At 42.5% G+C, this 15373-nt stretch overlaps 2 protein-coding genes across 3 annotated transcripts; both read left to right on the forward strand.

Annotated features, from left to right (window-relative positions):
• Positions 1-318: 318 nt before the first annotated feature.
• On the forward strand, positions 319-7729 carry si:ch211-63p21.1. Of its 2 annotated transcripts, none has more exons than XM_044020318.1 (7): positions 319-539; positions 1800-1905; positions 3542-3634; positions 3823-3897; positions 4392-4462; positions 4567-4738; positions 5500-7729. In XM_044020318.1, the coding sequence occupies exons 2-7, from the start codon at positions 1810-1812 to the stop codon at positions 5719-5721; spliced, it is 729 nt and encodes a 242-aa protein (XP_043876253.1). In that variant the 5' UTR covers positions 319-539; positions 1800-1809; the 3' UTR covers positions 5722-7729. The 2 variants fall into 2 exon arrangements, with proteins under 2 accessions (XP_043876253.1, XP_043876254.1); XM_044020319.1 differs by having other exon boundaries at positions 322-539; positions 1800-1881.
• A 2052-nt stretch (positions 7730-9781) lies between these two features.
• Positions 9782-15188, forward strand: LOC122766121 (kelch-like protein 22). The gene is made up of 5 exons (XM_044020760.1): positions 9782-11627; positions 11811-12750; positions 12839-13006; positions 13476-13994; positions 14385-15188. Exons 1-5 carry the CDS (start codon positions 10010-10012, stop codon positions 14395-14397), a joined length of 3258 nt encoding a protein of 1085 aa, XP_043876695.1. The 5' UTR covers positions 9782-10009; the 3' UTR covers positions 14398-15188.
• Positions 15189-15373: the final 185 nt, after the last annotated feature.

A 15373-nucleotide genomic window follows, 5' to 3' on the forward strand; every position in this document is an offset into this window, starting at 1 on the left:
CGGAGCACCCCCCAACCCCAAAAAATCTAAATCCAAAAATACATCAAAAGTGGTATTTACGGTAAAAGTAGCAGCCATCTTGGAATCCAAACTCTGGGTATTTGAGGTTGCTCTGAGTTTCCAAGTTGAAAGTTTTCAGCAGGTTTAGATTTCATTGCGTCAAACCAGAACTACCCTTTTGACCTCACGCGCTTCAAAGACGCTTTTATTTTGAAAGTAAGTCTCAAACGGAAATTCTCCCCTCCCCTCACACACACACACCGCCCTCTTCCGCCGCTCGTGTCCGCGCTCCTGTCTTTTTCCCTCGGGAACACAGGAGCGCGCGCGCGGACTCCCTCCGCGTGTCATCCGCTCGCGCTGACGTCACGTCACACTCGGGATCCGCTACAATGTCAAACATCCACACGAAGCAGCGGCGCGAGCTCATGGCTCCTTCATCTTCCTCTTCTTCCTCGCGCTACAATGAGCGTCGGCGGCGCGTGCTGCTCCTCATCCTTTAAGACACTCGGATCCATGTTCCCGCACAGGATGCGTTAAAGGTACGTCACTGTTTATTTTATTTATTCATAATATGAGTAATTATTTTTTATTTATTTTGACTTTTTTTTCTTCTCCACATTTATACAAAATGACCATATGTTAATACATATATATGTATAAATATTATATGTTTATATTTGAACAACAGAAAATTCCATTCACTGTATGATCATCTTTTCCCTTGATGTGAAAAGTTGTCTGTTGTCGTAGGCTGTTACGTAACACACACACACACACACAGATGTTGCAGAGGTGGTGATGATGCTGCTGCTGCTGATGATGATGATGCTGACAAATCTCTTTTTACAGCATCATCACCAAACACTCAGCACTTCACTGATTCACCACCAGAGGAAAAAATAACATAACATGAAATAAAGTCCTTCATAGTTCAGGGGAAAAAAAAGACCTTACAATTAAAATTGTATGAATTTCATGAATAAAAAAAATATCATTTATTTCCCTCAAACGTTGTCTCAAAGTATCAAACCTTTGTTATATTCCTATTAAAAACTTGTTATCGTTTTTATATATTGTTGTTGAATTATTATTATATATTATTAATTAACATACTTGAATTTGTACCTTTTAATGACACTTTAAAATAACATTAAAATAGTTGAATTCACTTGAGAACAGTGTTAAATATGACTCTTTTAGTGTCATTTTAACGTCAAAAGAGTTAAATACCCTCATAAATATTATAAAATTTGACTCTTTTGTGTAAATTTAACATGAACAACGATAAATACATTCAAGAATAGTGTTAATTTGGACTTTTTTAGTGTAAATTTAACATAAAAAAGCTAAATACACTCGAGAATAGTGTTAAATTGAACTCTTTTTGTTTAAATTTAACATAAAAAAAGACAAATACACTCGGGAATAGTGTCAAATTGGACTTTTTTTAGTGTAACTTTAGCACTAAAAGAGTGAAATATGCTTGAAACGTTTTAAATCTGACTCATATGATGTAAATTTAATATTAAAACAGCTCTATGCACTCAAGAATAGTGTCAAATTATAGTACATTTAACATTATTGCAAAGAGCATTTGGTTCTAATCCGACCTTTAATCAGAATTTGGTGTTAAATTGACTTTTTCAGGGTTACTTCACTTTCAAGATGAGTTACAAAGATATACACAGTTACAAAGCCATGACTTGAAATATAGAATAATACGTTCATTTGCTCATGTGTTGCAGTGTGAAGAGTGAAAGGATTAATTGTTTGTAAACATGTGTGTGTGTGTGATCCAGCTCAGACGTCATGATGCTACAGAGAGAATCTGACTCCCGCCGCCTCTTCTCCTCCGGAGAGACGTTCGCCAACGACTGCGAGGTGAACTTATCGATTTCTGTTCAGGTCAATAGTCTGCACGACGGGAAATGACACAATCTAGATTCTTTTTTGATAAATCGTGACTAATGTGGGAAAGTCGCGGTGTAATTATGGCTCTGGTGTTTGTGACGTCTTTGCCTGAGTCACTTCAGGCTGCTCCATCACTCCTTCACTTCTCAGCAGTTTCAAAATGTGAGTAGGAGGAGAAGTTACGAAGCCACAAATGTCATTAGAATCCACTGAACCGGGATATTTTATTACATTTGATTTACAATCTTTTTTCTTTTTTTTCAGTGCAGATGGCTTCTGCCATTTTTAGACACGCTTCAACATTGTTAAATTGGATTCTTTAACTGTAAATTGAACATTAAATTGAACAGTTAACCCGAGAATATTGTAAAAAGTGGCTCTTTTACTGTAAATTTACCTAGAGAAGATTTAAATATACTCGAGAGTAGTGTTAGAGTCGACTACTTTTGTCTTATTTTAACAATAATTATTAGTCTTGGATCATTGGTTTTATGTCATGATAACTCATTTAAGTGTTTATTGTCACATTTAAATCATTTATAGTCAATTGTATTGACTAGCGACTCAAATTTAGTAGATTACCTTGCCTTAGATTAACACCGAACTCAACAACCGCTACAGATATACATGCACAGGTCATTAAGTTTCCTCTGTCTGTAGCTAAAATGTACATAATAAACAATAATAGTTAGAGAAGGGTCAAGGGTGTAGCAGCCAGTTCAACGTACTTTTGTAATTGTTCGTCATATTTGGGGGATCTTGGTCCGTTTGCCGAAATACAATAATTAAATGAGTCCTTTATCGGGACCCGTAGGGTAAGTTCCCTCTCTGCTTTTAACCCATCCTCTACTAGAAACCCTCCCAAATTAGGAAGGTTGAGTACCTTGCTCAGGGACCTATGGGAATTCGAACCTGCAACCCTTCGGTTACAAGCCAAGATCCGCTTTCCACTTGTTCCACTCTGTTCAATGCATTTCAAAGCCAATATCGTGCCGCGTTTTATTGCTCACAAACCGCGTCGCAACGAGAGCAAAACAGTGATTCCCAAAGACTGGGTCGGGACCCACAAATAGGTCACGGCAGAATTTTTTGGGTCCCCTTCTCCAAACTTTTAGTCAGGGTTTTTTTTGGTGCATATGTTTCAAATAACATGCATACAAATTATTACGGTACGTTTAAATGAATTTACCAAACATTTCTTGGAAATGATTAATTTTCCAGGTCCAAATGATATTAGGTGTTACAGATGAAGTCGGACCTCGTATAAAAAAATATGAGGAACTCCCCTGAAAAATGATCTATTTTAAGAAAAACTGTCGTTATGTCCATCAACAATATACAGTTTTTCTTTGTAATTGAAAGAGATGCTTAAACTATGCTGCCATCTAGTGGTGGGAGGCCTTAATACACCATAAAACCACTGTCAAGAATATCTCCAAAGATAATATCAAGCCAATATGTTTGTGTGTAGCCATTTTCTGAACCCTGATATTATTTTTAATAGATGAATCAGCCATTTTAAATAATAATTAAAAAAAAGTGCTTGGTAGGAAATAAAAAAGGAGGACAATAATCTTGTTGTTTATCCTCTCTGTCTCTCTCTGTGCCTCTGTGTTTTTTGTTCTCTCAGATGGGGGCGAGCTGTGTCGAGGTGGATGTGGTGTGTCTGTGCGAGGCCGGTCCCTGTACGCTTTACCCAGAAGCACACACGCCGCCCACGGCGGTGAGTGCTCCGTCTTCCCACTTCAGCGTCTGAGGCCACAGAGCGTTCCTCCGTCTGTAATTGTGCTCTAAATACGCGCCTTTAACGTCCAACCGACCAGTCTGTGCAAATCAAAGGAAATGTCCAGTGTTTGTCAAATGATGATTTCTTACCCGTCTCCCCCCTGAACCTTTTTCCTCCCTCCTCAGGACACACTGCTGTGTGAACACTGTGGAAAGAGCCGAGCGACGGTAACCAGGTTCTCTGAGGGATACGGCACAGAGGTAACGTGTTTTATCCTCGCCGCGCCACGTCTTTAACGACACGTTTTGCAGCCTCGTCCCACTGTTGGCCTTTAAACGGAAGCGTGCAAACCACGCTCTCACCTGCGCCAAACCCCCATTGAGAAAATCCTCATTTTTAGCATGTTGGAACGCAGGAGCTGCTGCTCTACTGCTGCATCGTTTGGTTACGTTTTTGTCACTTGGGTCAATCAGAATGAAGGACTTAAAATGCAGACGTTACAAGACGGCATAGTTAAACCTACTGGTGGAAGTAACAGCGGATGAGCAACTCCTGTGTGTTGTGACATAAAATTCATGATTTTCTCTATGGATTTTGGTGCAGGGAGAGAGTGACTTACAGAGTTTAGTTTCCAGCAAGAAAAAGCTGCAAACTCCTCCTATAAGCACAATAAATTTGTCACAACAGCTTGTGCGTTCACATATGTTATATTTAATTATATATCATTTATTTTTCTGTCTAAATTCCTCTGCAGGAAGAGTGTTTGTTATCGGATCCTCAGGGGGAGAGTGACGCAGATGCAGATATAGAGGATACAGACTGCAGGTGTGGTGTGACGCGCTCATTCACAGGTGAATGTCGTGGGTGCAGTGAATCTGGTGACGCCCTCTAACCCCCTCCGTACCTTTTGCGATTTCAAACCGGCTCAGACTCCACGAGCCTGGCTCTCTGCAGCGGATCAGCTCGCGGCGGCGCAAGCGGCCACGGGTGGCGCGGCAGGACACGACGGAGAGCGAGGACGACGGCGGGAGGAGCCACACGTCCCATCGCTGGAACCTGAGGCTGAGTCCTGACAGAGCACACAGCAGGACAATCCTGGAGGTAAAAGAAGCAAAAGAGAGTCATGAGAAGGCTTTTGCATTTACAGGTAGATTTTCCTCACTGTGTGTTTACAGTGACTCTTTATGAAGATGGAATTCCCAAACTATCCTGATTGGATTGCCCCCTGGTGGCTGGCTGCAGTATTGGTCATAAACCCAGAGTTCATACACGTTTTTACTTTGCTCTCCGCAACATTTTCCGTAACTTTAAAGGCACATTTTCACGCCCATATACTCTTTGACATGTCTGAGTAAATATAATAATAAATACAATAAATGAAAATGGATATTTGAGCTAAAATAACATTAAAATGCGCACCAATGTATCTGTCAATTGCAGGGAAGTTGGAATTAAAGAGCACAATGAGACTTTTTCAGATGAAACTGCGACCCCTCTACTGTTTTTTTGTAAGTTGTTTTGCACATCTTACATACAAGTTCCAAATTCAAATTTTATAACCTTCATGGTCGACGGAGTTGAAAAAGCGGAGTTGGCGATCATTTTTGTTCATTGCAGTCAAAAGGTATCATTAAAGGGACACTGTGGTGTATTTTTTACCACTAGGGGTGCTATAGCAATATAAATGGTGTATGGGAAAGAAATGAAGACAATAAAGGCTGCCTCTCTGACGTTGGGTTCATCATTCGTCTTCAAAAGTCGACGACTGACACGATGCATTATCTAGATAAACAGTAGGAGGCAGTGTTTGGGGGGGGCGGGGGCTCAGTATTTGTTTACAAAATGTTCTCTGTGTGTTTCAGGAGAGCATATCACAGGTCAGGCCGTTGATCATCTGCCGGCCAAACGCAGAGAGGCAGAAGAGCGAAGGGGAACTTCAGCGAGGCTCCAAACTGACGTCCCTGTGGCCGCCATCGCTCTCTCTTCCTCTCATCCTCCTCCTCCTCCTCTCTCTGCTGCTCTCCCTCTCCCTCATCATCATCCTCGTCCTGTCTTTCCTCCTGCCGTCCTGGGCCAGCGCTTGACCCCAAAATTCAATGAGAAACACACCCACAGTTTATTTCTTCCTAAAGAAAGTGGCATCGAGATTAAAATCTTTTACAGGTAAGACATAGCTGCGACGCGAGAAGATGAAGAACAAAGCACAAGGCAGCAATAATACTTCATTCATTTATCTATTAATTAGTGGCTACTCCTACTTCTATGTTTTTAAAAAAAAGATCTGGACCGGAGTAAGAGACATAGGACACTTTAAACTTAGGCCTCGTAAGAAGCCAACGCAAGGACGTGAATAAACGCGAATGTTCAAAAAAAGTCGTTCAAGTTACAATATTTGAATTTGAGTATGTGGACACCCAAAGCGAGCGAGAACGGCGGTTAGCCACCAGGGGGCGACTCCACCGGTTTCAATAAGAGCTCTGTTTGAAATGGAGGTCTAAGTTCCACTTAGGGTTATAGCACATATGAGTAGTGAGGTGGTGTTGTCCAATAGAAATCTGGTTTTAGGTGACTAAAACCAGATTTCTTGCCAGGAGATCGGCCTCCCATGTCCTTCAGTTCTTTGAGCGAGCAGTTGTAGATGCGTGGGTCCCAGAGGACCTTCGAACAGAAACTCAAGTTGCCATGTACGTGCACAAGAGTGCGCCACCAACTGGAGGATTTCGAGTTCGGCTTCGTACCTGAGTTCATTCCAGAACCAGGGACTGGAGTAAGAAATGCTCAATTTAAGGCACCGTAAGGCACTTTAAACCGAAGCCGACTGTGAGACTTCGCGACATCGGCGAGAAATCGCCACTGGGCAGCGCGGATTCTCTAAATGTGGGAAAAGATTTGAAGAATTAGAGCCAAATACGACATTTTCAGACCTCGGTGTAATTATAGCTTCTTTTTTTTCTTCATATTAAACCACAATTCAGACGGATTTTAAACTTCTCGATGCGTGTAAGCTCTGTAAATTTACATCCACAGTGTTTCCATAATGAGCCTCAACTCGTCGAATCTCACCTTCCGTCACACTTCCTCACCCCCACGTTTGTATAAATAGACCTCTCATCTCGCTCCTTTTTATAAACGAGCGACGCGTGGAGGTGGAGAATGTTTCAGAGCCGCGCAGGTACACTCACCACAACCCCACAGCAGCACTCAATATGAAAACACGATACCACCCAACTATGCAACTCCTCTGCTCCTACTGTCTCCCGTGTCCTTGGCACTGTCGCCACCTTCTTGGCCACTATTCTCTCTCATGAATTTACTTCACAAATGCAGGGACTTCTAAAATAGAGCATGACCCAATTAGAAAAAGCAATAGCAGGAGGGATGTGATATGGAGCCTGTGGTGTTAGATCTACCGTGCATCTGCTACCCGGTGGATCCGCTGTAGTTTTTAGTCAAACACTGGCTCCCAGTCTTACACGTTGTGCTTGTGTTTTTAGCGGCACGTCCGTGTTTACGGATTATAATTTGAGAAGAGGCTTGACAATCAGTCATGTAACTTTAAAATACAAACAAATGTCCCGTTACATTCAAACCACAGTCAAATACGTCTCACCAGCTCTCTGTTTCTCAGTATGGCGGGGTTTAGCTCTCGTGTCGCCCGGCTACACAGGAGGCGAGTTGTTTACTGTTAAGACAGACGGCGGCAACAGAAACACTGTGTTAGCAAAGCAAGACGCGTTCTACTGCAGTCACAGACACTCCCTCGTTCAGGTCTGATAGTTTTGCCTGACAGAGACAGCAATACAAGCATTCTTACGTCGATAATAGTATAAAAACATCAACAACAAAGCTCAATGAAAGTCAGGCACTGCAGCTTTAAGTTAAAATAACCCTAAAAAGCCATTTCCTCGTACTTTAGAAACAACCACAGCCATGCTCATTTCTAAAATGAACACCATTGAAATAATTGGGTTAATGTTCAGGAATGTTTTTCTTTTCCCTTTCGTTTCGTTGTTTTATTTCCACGTGTGTGTGTGTTTTTGTTCGCCTCTGTTTCATGAAAGTTCAATAAAACTAGATTGTATTTTGACAAAAGGTGTCCCTATTCCTTTAAGTCTATCTTCTTTAAACCAAAGTGGGAGTAAATGCTCAAATCAACAACGGCGACACCTTTTCTCTCTGCTCTCATCAGCCTCACGTCGCTGCGGCGCTCGCTCGCTCTTGAGGAGCCGCTCGCTCCCCACTCCTCTCTTCAGCATTGGTGCGTTGTCACGGTAACCGTCACAAGTGCGGAGGAGAGCGACTTTTCATCTGCTGAGTGACTTAGTCACATAATAGCATAACTCAGGATGTGTATGTAAAAATTAGATGCGTTGCTAGGAAAGACAAACCAAACCAAACCATTTCACCAACGGGGACTGTAATGACGTATTCAAGTACTTATACAGTACTTTAATATGGAGTTGTTACAAACTTTTGCACCGATTACAGCTTCCACACTTCTTGGAAGACTTTCCTCAAGATTTTGAAGGGTTTCTCTGTGAATTTGTGTCCATTCAACAGGTGTGACTTCTTTCCGGCATATTCAGAATTTTGTACCAGCTTTTCCTTTGCACACAACGCACAACTGTACTTTGTCTTCAGTAGAGCGAACAAGGAGGATTCAAATAGGCTTGAAGGCCGCACACGAGCCAGGAGGCCGATCTCGACATGTACATGTTATGTTACAGTTTAAGTCGCCGCAGTGACTTCCTCTTTCCAAAGCTGTCAGGGATGAAGCCAGGTGCTATTTCTGTCAACACAAAGGGAGAGCATATCTGCGACGAGTCAGCTGCTTGAGACCCATGAAGCTATTCTCTGTAAAGTCAAGGTTACAGCGTGACCCAGCTGTTTGCTTTGTCTGTCGGCACAAAAGCCTGTAGACGTTGTTGTTTTGTCGGACCCCCTCCTCAGCCTCTTAACACTTGACCCAGATACCACTGTGTTTGGCCGTGGAGGAGCAATGTGATCACACTGTTGACCCTCCAGGCATTTAATACTGATCCCTGTGTCATATGGCTCTGGCTACAGATGCCTGCCAAGGCCTCTCCAGAGGTCTTGAGGCACTTGTATTGGTGCCTCGGGGGATTATTTTCTTGTTTATTACTTGCTTGAGTCAAAACGTTACAGCATGAATTACAGAAACAAGTGCAGTAACCACATCTTGGGCTTCACCTGACTTGGCATCACATGCATGGCCCATTGCCTTGCGTATCCTCTATTGGCCCAACTGTCATGAAAGTTATCGAAGGCAAGTATCAAAGTTATTGATAAGGCAAGAGTTCGATGGGGGCACTGTACGAGAGATGGGGCGGATTTAGCAGTTTATCTCGACCGATATCTCTTGCATTCTGCACTCTTGCAGCAAACGGCTGGACAGTTCTGCGGTTAACAGGTGGACGGACATCGAGAGACGTAAAACAAAGTACGATATCTCAACTTTGACTGTCTACCAATACCGTATGTTACAGGCTTTCCTCCAGTTTTAAACGACAGTAAATATCACAGTTTCATCGATATACTGAACAACAAACTCAAACAAGGTTGAGCTGAGGTTGGCACAGCTCCTCCCCCACGACTCTCCTGTGGAGGATAAAAGTGGTAGGGAATTCCAATTCGCAGGATCACATATTGGAAAAGAGGCAACACGTTGTATCTGTTATGATCCAAAAGTGGGAAGATTCCATTGTATCGGAGTGAGATTGGTATCTACACTAAGTGGACATCGCTCTTCACTACACTGCCAGACTGTGACACTAAACCGTTTCAGAACATGCAAGTTAAGTTAAAAGGAAAGAAATTAAACAATCATGGAAAGTTCATTTTTAAGTGCTTGACCTCAACAAACCAATGTCATTTACTCACTGAAAAAATATTTTCCTTATATGGACAATAGAGTCTCTAACCATCCGTGTAAATAGTTGGGTGTTAGGCCGAAAAACTGGCAAGAATTTCAAGTACTTAGTGACACAGAACACTGCATTACATCACGTTTGGTTATACAAGGATTTATGGGCACTCTGGCCCCTCTTGAACTTTCTAGAGGAGAGGGAGACAGAAAGAGAGAAGGAAAGAGAGAAATCAGAGATAGAGAGAGAGAGACAGACAGTGAGAGGTGGAGGAGAAAAAACAGATGACACAGCTAGTGTCTGAAGGGAGGATAAAAAGTGGAGCTGCTTACACCAATAACTGCAACAGTGGATTATCTTTGGACACACATGATTTTCTCAGTGCAAAACAAAGTAAGTTGCTCAACAATCCTTTGTCCAAGACTTGTTAATGTGTTAAGATTCAGGATTAGAGGGATAAGTAGAGGTTAAAGTTATACCGGTCAGCATGGCAGTAGCTAACCCATGCTTCCAGAAGGAAGGGTATGAATGGACGGAAGTTAAGAACAAGACGGGGAGGCGATGGAGGGAGAGGGGGAGACAGAGGGCAAAATTGGAGGTGAATGGGGAAGATGGAGAAGAGGTGGAGGAGGGTGATGGGGAGGAAATGGAGGAGGATACAGGCAGTGAGGAAGTGAGAGAGGAGGCAAATGAAGCAGGTAGGAATGGAGAAGAAGAGGTAGAGATGAACGTGGACAAGGAGGTAGGAGAGGAGGACACAAAGGAGGGAGAGCAGTTAGAAGATGAGCAAAATGAAGAAGACATTGCAGCTCAAAGAAATGGAACAGTAGATGAAACAGATAAGAATGGAGAAGAAGAGGAGGGAGAACTGGAGACAAAGAGGGAGGAGGTAGATGACCTGGAGGATGGAGAGGAAGCAGGAGGAAATGAGGCAGAGGTTTGGGAGGACAGGGTCGAGAGGGAGGTTGGAGGGAGTCAGGAAGGGCTTGATAAAGAGCTATGGGAGGAAGAAGGGGAAATGGAGGAAGAGGTTGAGATGAATGTGGACAAGGAAGAAGAAGAGGAGGAGACAACAGAGGGAGAACAGGAAGAAGATGACTCAAATGAGCAAAATGTAGAAGACAGTGCAGATCAAAGAGATGGAACAATAGATGAAGAAAACCTTTCAGATTCAGCAAAATCTGATCATGAGGATTTTGACTGGAGATCTGAGGGTGACATTGATGATTCTGAAAGTGATGATGATGATGATGATGATGAAGAAGAAGAAAAAGCTTCAGAGAAACAGAGCGATGACCTGAAGGAACTGGACGATTTGCAGGAACACTCAAGTACAAATGAAAGCAGTATCCGAGAAGCATGGACTTCCACTGAGGAAGATGTGAGTGAGAAGCTGCTGGATGAGGAAGAAACGGCGACAAGATCATGTTCAACGCATGAAGAAGACTTTCTGGACTATCAGGAGGAAGAGGAAGACTCTACAGATGATGAGGAAGCAGAACATTCATTGTATGAAGACGTGGATTGTAGTGATGAAGGTGCCATGATGAAGATATTCCAAGAAGACGATTATCCCAAGGATATATTCCGGACTTTGACAGAGTTCAAGGACTCTTTCCTTCTCACTGACCTAATTATTAGCACAAACGACGGGAAGACTTTCCAAGTACACTCCCTCGTCCTGGCAGCTGTCAGCTCCCTCATCTGGGAAACTCTGAGTAGAGGCAATATGGTATATAACGTTGATGGCATAAAAGCCAGGAATACGATTAGTGTTGGAATCAACACGTGGTCTCTCTGTCTGGGCCCAGAGGTGGACCATGTTGGGTTGGAGGCAATTGTGGAATTTGCCTATTCTGGACATGTATCTCAACTAAACAAGGACACCATGGAACAGATAAAGGCTGCAGCTCAAACACTTGGTGCCCACAGGGTGATGGAACTCTGTCCTGAAGAAGGGTCCACACATACTGGAGAGAAGAAGAAAGAAAAAAGAATCTCTGCTGCGGAACAAATGAGGATCAGCCTTCAGTCCATCAGACAGATGTGGATGGACGGGGTAGGCTGCGATGTTATTTTGGACGGTATCGGGAAATCACTTCATGGTGAGTATCGTCCACCGATGTGTTTGTTTGGATCAACAACTTCAATGTGACATGATGTAAAATAGATGATTTTCTCTGTGGAATTTGGTGCGGGGAGTAAGTGGTTTACAAAGTGATGCTAACTTAAGTTTACGGTCAGAAAAGACGTATCCTTTTCTTGACATAATGTCATCCACTGTCCAGTCCACAGAATCATCCTTGCAGCAAGCAGTGACTATTTCCGTGGCATGTTCACCTTGGGAATGAAGGAGTCCTACCAGCCTCGCATAAACCTGCCCTTCTTGTTGGCTTCCGAGCTGGAGACTCTGATTGGCTGCTCCTATAGTGGGGCTTTGTCCCTCAGCTGGAGGTGTGTCTTTGAGCTCACCAGCACTGCTCTCCAGCTCCAATATCAACCAGCCCTCTCCTTATGTCTCAGCTTCCTGCAAAAGGAAATCAATCCCCAATCCTGCCTGGATGTGGCATCTTTTGCCGCAGCTTATGAGATGGCACACTTACTCGAAGTTGCGGACGATTATGTGTTACGACAATTCCAAAAGGTTGCGTGCACCTTGAAGTTCAAGGATCTGCCAGCCCGACAACTTCTTAAGTACTTGAACAGTCGCTCACTCTGTGTCCAATCCGAGCTTGTTGTATTCAAAGCAGTGGTAGCATGGATTCAAGCTAAACCCAAGACAAGGATTAGACTTACCAAGGAATTAATGAAAACAATCAATTTTCCCCTAATGACATTCAAGGAATTCAATGAGGTGCACTCTTTGAACATGTGGTCAGAGCACAGCCTAGATGAACTCTACAAAACAATTTTTGAGAATTTCTGTTCCTATGAGACTGCACCACATAGCCAATACCGCATCTATCTCCCAAAAGAGAGTCTGGTGTTGATTGGAGGTGACCAGATCACTGAAGACTTCGGAAGGCGAACAATCAGTAGGGAACTCTGGTTTGGGAATTCCCTTAGGAACCATACAGGAGTAAAAAAGGCCATGGAGTGGAGAAGGTTGGGAGAAATGCCAGAACCAGCAAGGTTCAGTCATGAGGTGGCGGTGATCAAAGGACAACTGTATGTGTTTGGGGGAAAGAAGTATTACGGCCTTGGCGACACCCTGAATTCTGTTTTAAGGTAAAATATGCTTTTATTGAATTCCACATGAACATTCATGCACAGTGTTAAATATATGTTGTGTATCATTATTTCTACACATCTGTAGGTACAACCCCAATGAAAGCAGCTGGGAGAGTCTTCCTGAAATGCAGGAGAAGAGATGCTTTTTCTCTGTGGTTGTGCTGGATGGACAGATATACGCCATTGGTGGCCACTGTGAGCCAGAGTATAGGGATAGTGTGGAAAGATACTGCCCTGCTACAAACTCTTGGAGGTATGTATGTGTGTACAGGATATTTATTTTCAAAATAAGGTCTGCAAAAGTTTCCTCCTAACTGCCTACCAGTCCAGCAACTACCTTGTGCCATGTGCCAAATTCAATGTTTCCACAATCCAACACTGAGAACTCTGGACTGAAAGTTGTTTTAGAATGAAACTGTCCAGGATGTCTTTGTTTAAAGTGGCAGAAAAAGAAAAACAATTTACTGGTTTGACCCAATATTTGGCTACCTTCAGTCGCTTTAAGTAAGATGTTTATATTTGAGCAAAAAATGTGCACAATGACAGAATGAGAGAATGAAGGAGGAGAAAACTTGCTTGAAAGTGAGTGAGGAAGTTGTACCACTTTATTCTAACTGTTGGTTGAATGTTGGGACTTGGCTTTAGCATTAGCCCTAGGGGAAAATGATCTCAGGTTGCATCATTAGTTTAAATATTGTACTCACTCCTGTTTTGTCCTTCAGCTTCACCCGGCCTTTGGACCTACCTCTGACTGGACATGTGGCAAAGGTTTCACAGGGGCAGATCTTCATCTCAGGAGGGGTGAACGATGACTACAGGTGTCTTGCAACCATGTTTCGTTACCATCCAGAAACAGGAAGCGCACACCTCGCAAACATGACAAGACCTCGGGCTTATCACTGCATGGAGGCGCTGGGTGACTGCCTTTATGTCGCAGGTGGGAACACCATCGACGACCACATGACTGTTGTGGACCAGCTCACCTGTGAAGTGTACAGTCCAGCCGTGAACACGTGGACCGCCTTCATGTCTCTGCCGGTGCCACATGTCGGAGCAGGAAGTGCAGTTTTGGAGGGAAAGTTTTACGTGCTGGGCGGATACAGCCAGGAAGATTACAGCGACACTAAAATGGTGCACCGCTACGACCCTACCACACAGAGATGGGAGAACATTGGCAAGATGCCTGGGCCGAACAATGACATTCGAGCATGTGTGCTGTCCCTGCCGGAGCATTTAAGATTGTAAGAGCAGTTTTCATAAAATATCTGTACTATTGAGTTCAGATCATAGACAAGGATTTTTCAATTTTTTTATGAGGCAAGGCACATTTTTGAACAATTGCAGACAGTGACTACTTTATATAAGATGGATATAGTCTTCCATTTTGAAAACTAAAGAGCAGGAAGTTGGACGGAAGTAGCAGTTAGCCACAAGTGTGACTCCTTTAGTTTGAATGGACGTCTATGAGAAAATGAGCTTCTACTTTTCATTATTCAATTGTTACAACAGTATACATTTTCCAGAGGAGTTAATGGTCTCAAACACCAGTTTTATGTCTTCTTCAATGGAACATTATAAGTGGACACCTGTGAGTGATGGCTTGAATTAACCAATATCTGCCTTTTTTGCAGGCAACATCTGTGAATTTCTGGTTTCAAAAACTGCCTGTCGAATTGTCCCGAGTCCCAAGGCCTCACGGTGGGAGTTAATTTTGCAACATTTTGCATTTTCCAGACTGCTTACTGTATGTATAAACATCAGACAGAAGAGAGTGATTCATACATGTTCACAACAGTTGGACTATTTCTGGAATATTTAAGCAAGGAGTGGTGCCCGGTTGAGGAAGAAGATTCGGCCATAAATCACTTCGAATTTTGATATTTTCCCATAGTATTCTTATATGTGGGTTTCACTGGGAAATTTGCCTGACATTTGAGGAGGTGACCAGCATGATAGTTTACGGAAAATAACCAGACAAAACATCTATAGTGAGATACAGTGTGTCAACTATTGTTTGATTATATCATGCAGAGTTATGAATTTTAGGATTCTGCTAGGATGAGTATCGAGATTTCACTGCCACAATTGATATTGTTGTTTATTTTAGCTTTGCTAGAGTTTTCAAACCATTTCCTAATGATTGCATCGGGTAATGTAGGTGTTTTACTTGTTTTACATCACCAAATTATAGTCTAGGTTGATAAATAAGTGTATCGGTATCAATTATCAGTACCTATATCAGTATCAGTATGGATATAATCCTAATGATACCCATCCCTACTCGGTGCATAATATTATAACGATTTAATGTTGTAATAAAAACCAAATGATGTGTATCTCGGAAAATGAATTGTATACTGGATTGACTTGAGAGGCGTCTTTAGCCGTGCCAAATGATAAAATATAAATATATTGTGATTTTTAGTGCTTTATGTGTGGAATAAAAGTGTTAAATAACTTTTTTTTTTACGAGTAGTGCATTTTTACACTTGTACCACAGGGATCTGATTTAGGCCCCATCCTATTTTCTTTGTATATGCTGCCTCTAGGGTCAATATTTTAAAAGAAATATTAAAATTTTCAACCTTTATTTTTGATTGCAGGGCCACAAATAGAGACA

This window comes from Solea senegalensis, linkage group LG3 (assembly GCF_019176455.1).
Source record: "Solea senegalensis isolate Sse05_10M linkage group LG3, IFAPA_SoseM_1, whole genome shotgun sequence".
NCBI lineage: Eukaryota > Metazoa > Chordata > Actinopteri > Pleuronectiformes > Soleidae > Solea > Solea senegalensis.

Excerpts from the sequence above, each read along its gene's own strand:
- LOC122766121 (XM_044020760.1), top strand. The coding sequence starts at position 10,010 with ATGGCAGTAGCTAACCCATGCTTCCAGAAGGAAGGGTATGAATGGACG. Across the intron at positions 11,628-11,810 it reads TATCGGGAAATCACTTCATG|TCCACAGAATCATCCTTGCA; the intron begins GTGAGTATCGTC and ends TCCACTGTCCAG. Across the intron at positions 12,751-12,838 it reads ACCCTGAATTCTGTTTTAAG|GTACAACCCCAATGAAAGCA; the intron begins GTAAAATATGCT and ends ACACATCTGTAG.
- si:ch211-63p21.1 (XM_044020318.1), top strand. The coding sequence starts at position 1,810 with ATGATGCTACAGAGAGAATCTGACTCCCGCCGCCTCTTCTCCTCCGGA. Across the intron at positions 1,906-3,541 it reads ACTTATCGATTTCTGTTCAG|ATGGGGGCGAGCTGTGTCGA; the intron begins GTCAATAGTCTG and ends TTGTTCTCTCAG. Across the intron at positions 4,463-4,566 it reads ATAGAGGATACAGACTGCAG|ACTCCACGAGCCTGGCTCTC; the intron begins GTGTGGTGTGAC and ends AAACCGGCTCAG.